The sequence below is a fragment of the Hyalella azteca genome, unplaced genomic scaffold (genome assembly GCF_000764305.2).
Source record: "Hyalella azteca isolate HAZT.00-mixed unplaced genomic scaffold, Hazt_2.0.2 contig9127, whole genome shotgun sequence".
NCBI lineage: Eukaryota > Metazoa > Arthropoda > Malacostraca > Amphipoda > Hyalellidae > Hyalella > Hyalella azteca.
The window spans coordinates 1-8,816 of NW_025939204.1; the positions used below are offsets into that span (position 1 = coordinate 1).

General features: G+C 38.9%; 1 protein-coding gene across 1 annotated transcript; it reads left to right on the top strand.

Moving 5' to 3' along the window:
- Nucleotides 1-1,049: 1,049 nt before the first annotated feature.
- LOC108672433 lies at nucleotides 1,050-2,144 on the top strand (the record flags this gene model as incomplete). Its single annotated transcript, XM_018160097.2, has 2 exons — nucleotides 1,050-1,186; nucleotides 1,570-2,144. Coding segments are annotated over 2 exons (329 nt in total), but the record flags the coding sequence as incomplete, so codon positions are not given.
- Between the last annotated feature and the right edge of the window lie 6,672 nt (nucleotides 2,145-8,816).

An 8,816-nucleotide genomic window follows, 5' to 3' on the forward strand; every position in this document is an offset into this window, starting at 1 on the left:
TCTCCAGCCCTCAGCTTGTTGCTCCTGCTGTTGACCTTCAATATCTTGCATTTCTTGACATTCAGTTTTAGCCCCACTTGGACTTGAATAAAACGTTAGCATTCTTGGACTTGAACAAACGTTAGCATTCTTGGACTTGAACAAAAGGGCAAGTGCGTGGTTATGAGCATGAAACGCTCACTGTTAGAAAAAACGGTGAAAAAACGGTCCCACCGGCATCCTAGTGGCCGGTCGCTCCGTGAAAATAAACTGTTTCACCGTTTTTATCAGATGTTTTACGGATTTCTAGTGTTAAATTAGAGTAAAAACGGCGAAACGGTGTTTTTTTCACACATACGACTCACCAGAGTTACCAGATGACCTAAAAAACGATTGAGTTTGCGTTCAAAAAAGGTAAAAAGGCCCATTATTCGATTATTATTAGTAATTTTGCACGTTACAGCGAAAGAACACAATTATACTTTTCTCGTTACTTTGTAAAGTACGAGAAGAAAGTATTACCGTCGTAAATTTTGCCGGCCAATTCAAGTGAAAAAAGAACTAAATCGTGAAATTTGACCGGAAAATGTACCTTGCGTCCTACCAGTGAGTCGCATCGTGCTCAACGTGTTAAGTTAACAATTGAGCCACTATTTTGTACTATGAGCTGCATGAAATATACCACATGTGCTTATTAGTTCCGGTAATTGCCCTAGGGCACAACTCTATCTTACGTTACAGCGTCACAGTCACTAATGTAGTCATAATTGTAATTGTTATACGATACCTACGTCACGAATCTAGTCAATTATTTCTCATCACCTCGTATACATGCTTTTGATATCGCACAGCATATTCATGCTCCTTATATTGCCTCGTTTTAGTCTCCGGTTCATCGCCTTGCATATATACGCTCCGGAATATCGCTTCGTATTTACACTCCAACATCTCTCCTCGTACTCACGCTCCGGTATCTCGCCACGCATTTACGCTCCGGAATATTGCCTTGTATTCACGCTCCTTGGGTTTACGACCCTGAAGATAAGAATAAAACCGGCTGCAACCATCAGGTCTGTGGGGAGCCTACAACAAGTTCCCCGCCAGGCTGGCGGCCGTCCGCGACGCCATGTTAGCTGTTCCCCCAGTAAAGGAGCAGAAGACCTTTGATCAAATCATGTTGGCGAAGCACCTCTGGCCCTTCATGCAGGTACCGTTGGCACCTTATACAGGCCCATCATCAACTGTTGGCTCATCATTGGCCCCTCCAGTTGTCCATATATCTTCGCATTTAGATAGGTATGATAGCATGAACAAGATTCTGGCACTGATCACGGCATTATTTCCGTAGTGAAAGGTAATCGAAGTAAATTTGTTTCGGCGACTATTTCTACGTCATTTACACAATTCATGGTCGAAATCGATGAAAGTTTTCTCCGGCAACTATATCGAATTCCTTTTTACGATTCGTGATCTTGGTCACTATATTTTTATGTTTGTTCTGGCAATTACCTTGACGTCAATTTCACGATTTGTGGTCATAATCTCTTCAAGTTTGTGCCAGCAATTATTTTGACGTCGTTTCGACGACAGGGTGACCTGATGGAGCACGACTCGTATCACTGCGAAATTTACCCCGGCAGTCTGCCGTTCCCGACGCAGCGACGCGAGTGGCGGTACTGCGGCTGGGGGCCGTACAAGGCGTCAAAGCGCACCATAGTCTTCAAGAAGCAGTGCCCCATGGCCTGCCGTCCTAAGGACCACCCTGACTGGACCTGGTGCTGACCAATAAAATATAATGGTCACAATCCATTAACTTAAAACTCCAACCTCGCAGCATCTTTTGCTAACAAAAATAATGTTTAAAACCACAATTAAGCATATAATGGTCATAATGCATTTATTTAAAATGTCAACCGCGCTAGATAAGGTGCTGAGTTTATAAGCCTTCTTGTACAACCCTTTTTTTCGTTGGCTAATTTGAAATGCAAGACATACGAGTGGTTTTTTATTTGATAGCAGATCAACGAAAGATATCCTCTAATTAGGGGCATGGTTTTTAATCAGTTCTTTGGCAGCGTTTTCACTTGAACAGTATTCCAGCCATTCATGATTTCACAGCCAAATAAGAAAAATTATGTTGTCAGTTTCGAAATACACTACGAGGTTTCCAAGCGGCAGGTTTCTCTAAATAAAATCTAGTCGTGTAGTATACGTTTTGAAAGTATTGCCCCTGAGGCCATACTTTCAAAAAAGTCAGGAGATCGTAAGATATTCAGCCAATCATTGACGGCCTTTCAAGCAAAATCCACCAATCAAAGACAAGAAAATAGAGCGTAAGGGAACGTACACAGTGAAAGCAGGTTTGCCCGCGCGGGCAACCTGCTCCAACCTTCTTTCACCTCAGATTACTCAAAAGACCTTTAACGAAACAACTTTGCCGGCCGATTAAAAAGAACCAAAAGTGACAAAATTGTTAAAAAAATGACGAGAGTAGCCGCAGTAACTATTGCTCTGTCAGTCTGACCAGTGCTGATTGTAAGATTATGGAAGGGATAGAATAATTGATCACCTGGCAGTTAACGATCTGTCAAACAGTCAACATATGGCTTCATGGCAAGTAAATCTTGCACCACTAACCTCTGGTAAACTTTGAAAGATTTGAATCGCCTGCTGGACGATGAGGGGCCAGTGAATGCGGTATATCCCAATTTCGCCTAAGCAGTTATTTTACAGTGTTGCGCACGAGCGGCTGCTGCGTTAAGTATGGTCCTTGGGAATGGAAAAAATTGAATCCAAGGCATTAATCAAAGATTTTCTAGTACGCAGACGACGACCGTATCAAACTGGGCAACAGCGTTCTCGGGCTTGTTTCATTCATTGCGTTCATAAACGATCTGCCAGAAGTTGTGTCAAATGTGTGTTCGATGTATACTGACGACACAAAAGTTTATAACACAGTTAAGATAGCGTCAAAAGAAATTACAGTTGAAAGATGATCTCTATAGCCTAGTTGACTGGGCTGGTACATGGCAGCTGTATTTTAAAGCTGATAAGTGTAAAGTACTTCACCTTTGAAAGAACAATACTTCATCGTCGGAGACCTCAATTCCAAAGTGGGAACTAAGTGACAACAGCGGTTACGAGAGGACTCTGGGCATGCACGAGGTAGGGACACAATGATAACGCAGAAAGACTATACCATTTCTACTAGCTAAATTGACTGATAACAGGAACATTGTTCCCCCATAAGAACATACACATGGCAACATGGGTATCTGCAGATGGAAGAGTAAAGAATAAGATCGACCGTTCCCTAATCAACGGAGAGTGGAGAATTTATGACACGCTAATACAGTAAGAAGCCGACATCAATAGTGATCACTACTTAGTGAGGACTCGCATTAAACTGTGTCTCAGTACCCACAGAAACAATAAAAAGGTCAAAAGAAAAATGATTGTGGAACGACTGAGAGATAAGGGGACGAGGGAGAAGTACCGCGGGGCTGGACAAGACCAGGAACAAGCTGGACGAGACCAGGAACAAGAGTGACGACAGACAGCAGTAATGGAAACCGCTGATAAATCCCAACAATAAATCCCAACATCAAGTCGGCAGAAGAGGTTCTCGGCTGCAAGAAAGGGAAGAAAAAGCCATGGATCAGCAGTAACACCTTAAAACTGATCTACGAGAAATGAACCGCCAAAACAAGGATCGATAAAACCACCTCAAAACGAATCAAAAAAAGAATGAGAGAAGAGTACAAGTAAAAGGAAGGAAATTAAAGAGGAGCGTAATAGAAAGTAAAAAAAGTGGACGTCAGAGATAGCAGAGCGAGCACAAAACGCAACGGAAAACGAAAGATAGAAAAATTTATACAGTATCGTGAAAAAGCTGACGGGGCAGACTACCAGCACTTGACAAGACAGCACTAAGTGACCTGATTTCACAGTTGAGGCACAAGACGCGAAAAAAATCGGCACAAAATTATGGCCTCCAGAAGTGAAACGGCCCTGGGCTTATACTTTCAAAAAAAGTTAAGATATCGTAAGTTCGTCAGCCAATCATTGACGGCCTTTCAAGCAAAATCTACCAATCATAGAATAGAAAATTGAGCGTAAGTACTTACGTTCACTTAGCGAGTTTTGAAAGTATGGTCCTGGAGCAGACCAAATCTCAGCCGAAATTTAAAACAAGTCAGTTCTTGAGATGACAGAAGCAGAGAAAATCAGCGAGGTGATATGGAGATGGAACTTCACAAGCTGTTTGCGGAGGAAAGACTGAACAAGCGACTGTGTTGTGGCGCTGGTTTGGTTATCTGGACGCAGACAGTGTGCCAACTTTTTCCGCCGAGTATACCAGATTGCCTGGCTTAATATACCAGAAATATATCAAATTTTTATCTTTTCCAAAACAGATTAATACCCCCAAATTTAATGAACCTCTTCATAAAAAATGTTGGTTAGAATAAGAAAAGTTATTCATGTCCTTTATTCTGAGCTTAGCTTGTCGTAGAATAAGCAAAATTTTGATATGGTACATGATGCGTAACATTCTGATACTTTCTTCAAAACACATGGCCTACCGCCTACCCGGGGAAGTTGCAACATCAGAGGTGAAACTTACTGCAGTGGATTTGCATAATTTTAAGGGGTATTTTACAAGTTTTTGCCGTCCTTTTTATTATCAATCCTGACAAGTTTATTTTACTGTTATATTTTACTGTCAAATTTACGTGTGGAATCATTATATAGTTTTTCTGACCTTTGCTAGCATGTCATAATGTAATTTACTTGCAAATTTTATTGGCTTTTTCATCTATGTTTATTTTCATACCTGTTCTCCATAATTTACTAGCTTAAGATCCTAAATGGCTTACTATAAGATGTTTCTAGCGTGCATCTTTAAGCTTAACTGTTACTGTATCTTAATTCATAATTTGTGTAACAATCTCTTTGCTCTGTGATGTTAAAACTGCAGTTCGCTGAGAGTACCACTCAGTTATAATTTCCTGCAAACGTTTTTGATGATGCGCCTTAGTTTGATGCAATTCAGATTGGAAAAAAGGGAAAATTAGAAATTAAAAATAAAGAAATTCAGTTATGCCAATAGCTTTAAATTTCAAAATTAACTTTAACACATTGAGTTCGGCTTGCCCCAGCAGAGCTTTCATTTGGGCCAGATGGCCTAGATACGACTAAGTTTGCGGATAAAAAGGACAAGAATACAAAATATACTAGTAAATTTGTAGGTTCCGGTGCAAAAATAAATTTTCCTTTTTTTCCGTACTTTTTAAACTTTAATGCGGTAGTATTGCCATCATAAATTTTTGTCGACAGACGCAATTGAAAAAAATGAAATCGCAGAATTTGTCCGGAAAAAAAAACTTGTAACCCACCGGTGGATCGTGCCGGAGTCAACGTGTTATGTTTTCTTCCGTGGAACGTAGATAAAGGCACAGTTCGGCAACAGTTTCAAGAGGTAATTTCCACTATATGGGGATTTTATTTTTTAACAAAATTTCGCAACTGATGACTGAAAATACGATAATGTGTCCGAGTATAAAGTGAAATTGAACACTTACATTGTTTTATTTCAGTCAAACTTGTGAAGTGTGTGAACATACCAGAAATATATTAGATTTCAGATATATACCAGATCAAAGAAATCCACCCCAGACACTTTTTTCTTGTTGATGGTATTAGTTTTAGATTACTCAACTAGTCATCGCAATACCCGTCATTGCCACTGAAACACATGCCAGCGAGAAAGGCATATTCATCGTGTGCGCATTATTTTTTTCAAATAGTATATTAGTGTTAGCGCTGAAGGCCCTGTTTGGCCTCACATCGATTCTGGTCATTTTCGTAACTTGTTCAGACGACAACCAAAAACTGGAATACTTATCAGCTCTTTTTCAAAACTATCGTTGGCTTGAGGACTGCTGGATTTTTACCAGCCCCGTGCGATGAAAAGCACTAAGCAATTCAAGTCTAAATATATATCCCAGCATAATCTAGTACTCTGCTCTTGAACGGGTTTATACACGGAGCGTCGGAGTGGCAACGATGCGAGCAGGGAAGTTGTTCCACATGTCTGTGACTCGAAGCAAGAAGTGTTGTCGCGCGGATGAGTTGCATCGCAGTGTTCCTTTTTAACTCATATCCATGACCCCAGGTGTGGGTTCTTGTTTCATATTACGTTCTGGAATCGTTCTGGAATCATATGTAGAACATGAGCATACTTTTATATAATGAGGTCTCAACGCAGACGTCAAAATCTTAGACTTGAAAGCTTCAAAATAGCTAGTATTTCCTCACAAGACTTGCTCATCAAGCCTAGAACTATCTTGTTTCACGCCTTCGAACACTCATGGCTAAATTTTAGTTTATTTTACGTTCTGGCGTACACACGGCGTTGACAAACATAGGGGCGGGCGCACGACAGCGACCAACATCAGATTCAGCGATCCTAAATGTAGGTACTCGTATGAGCGTCTGATCAGTCAAAGCAGTTTATATCATTTTAAACTTGTTCTTCAATAGGCTATGAAAGTTGCAACTTTTTGTGAACACTTTTCAATCATCACCCTCTGGTTGCAACAATGTCTTCTCAAAGTATCAACAATGTCTTCTCAATCAATGTCTTCTCAATCTTCTCTCTATCTATCTATCTTTGATCTTCTCTCTTCTCTATGTCAAGGTTCGATCAAATTCCTTTTGAAAGTTCGATTTTTGTTTCATCCGACCAGGATTTTGTCCGATTTCCCAAATCTTGTGGTTTTCACGTGTCGGTACTTCAACAGAGGAATCTTTCGTGAGGATCTTGACATAGGACCAGTACGATTTAGAGCTCTGCTGATTGTGTCATTTTCTACATCTATCCAAGATTCCTCCAGGTCGCTATTAATTTCACCACGAGCAACAAACGGGTTCTTCTGTACCTTTCTGTTAATCCACCTTGCAGTTTCCTTGAACGACCAGGTCTTGGAAGGTTAGCAACAGCATGCTCGGATGATATCAAGATGATTACTTCCTGATGATATTTCCAACTGTACTCAATGATAGATCAGGCTCTTTGGATATTATTCGATACCCTTCCGTTTATTGTGACAATCTATGATCTTTTGACGCACATCTGTCACCAACTCTCGAGTTTTAGCCATTTGAAATTAGCTTTTAAAGATGAAGCTGAATAATATCTTTACCGGAACACAAAGTCTCGTAAACAATAGCAAACTGCTCTGATTGGCCAATTAGATAACGTTATCAGGTTAGTGGAACGTCTGAAGTGAAAAGCGAATTTTGAGTACTTGAAATAGTTATTTTTGTTTATTTTTGAACATGTACCCAATACTTTTGCGTGGGGGCAATTTTTATATATGTTGAATTAAATCTAAACAATGCATACTTTTCAATATCCTTTCTATATAATGTTCTTGCACCATTAGCAATATACTGACCAAATATTATAAAAAATCTCACACTTTAACTTTAAATATGATGAAAATTGCAATGTATCCAATACTTTTGCGAGCCAATGTATATGAAGAAAGCCTCCAGTAAATTAGAAGTAGAAAATGTGGATATAAAATTAATTAAAGAAATGATGGAAGTAAATTCAAACGTTGACGTCTTGAAGAATATTGGAAACGATATGAGAAAAACTATTTTAAAAATATAATTTGGTGTCTCGATCTGAATGAAGAAGTATCAACATACAGGTTGAAATAAAGGCGTTTATTGGTGGCGATTTTATAAATTTAGCCTCAAATAGGAACGAACTAGCAGTGCGTTGACTACGTCATCTTCCTACCACAAAAATAAGTTTCAATTAATCGACTTTCATCTTCTACATATAAATATTCTATCGTCAATGCCACTTACTTGGCTACATCACTTATGTCAGCAGCCATCAAACGAAACAATCTATTTTGTTAACACAACTTTCTCGCGCGATCAAGAAGCTTTTTAATTACTAGATGCAATGAAGTCCTACTAATCGTATTAATTCTATTTGTATCATACGGTTTTTAAGGAGGAGTAACGTGCAATTCAATGTTGGCTAGCGCCTTATGTGGCATGACCGTAATTTAGATCATAAACTTATCGAAATCAAAGTTATTTTTGTTGCCCGTAGTCTAAAGAGTGAATGTGTGTACTGAAAAAGGTTTTGACTACCATGCATCTAAAATGTCCCTATTACTTTTAAATGTCCCTATTACTTTTAAATGTACTTATTACCTTAAAAAATGTCCATTCCTGTCATTCCATTTCATGAGAACCCTATCAAGGTAACGCATCCCTATAACTACTCTTTTCAAAATTTGAGCGTTCATTAAGTTTTCAGCCATGCGCTGTTGAAAATTGTAGTTTAGTAAGGGTGCCGACTAGAGACAAAATAAAATATAAAAAATAAATATTCAAATTTTCGACTACTTCTACCGTTAGTTGAATACGTTCACGCCAAGATATGAATGGATACTTATATGCTGCATGACTTATTTATGACTAACAAATTTTAAATGAATTCCACCAGATTTTTGTACATCAAGTATACACAAATGATTAGACTCCTCTTACTGTTCAAACATGGAATAAATGCCAGTAAATGAGGCCATGAAGTGCTGGCGCATGCCCAATTCCTGATATCGATGACGTCGTTATTGTTGTTGGCTTAAAGGATCAATGACGACATCATTACAATCCCAATGACTAAAAATTTACAATAAATTGGTTTCTTCATTGCTTCTTAAAACCTTTTAACCGAATAAAATTTGTGCAAAATGAATACTGTGAATATATAAACCATGTACATTACTTGTCTCTTATACACATCT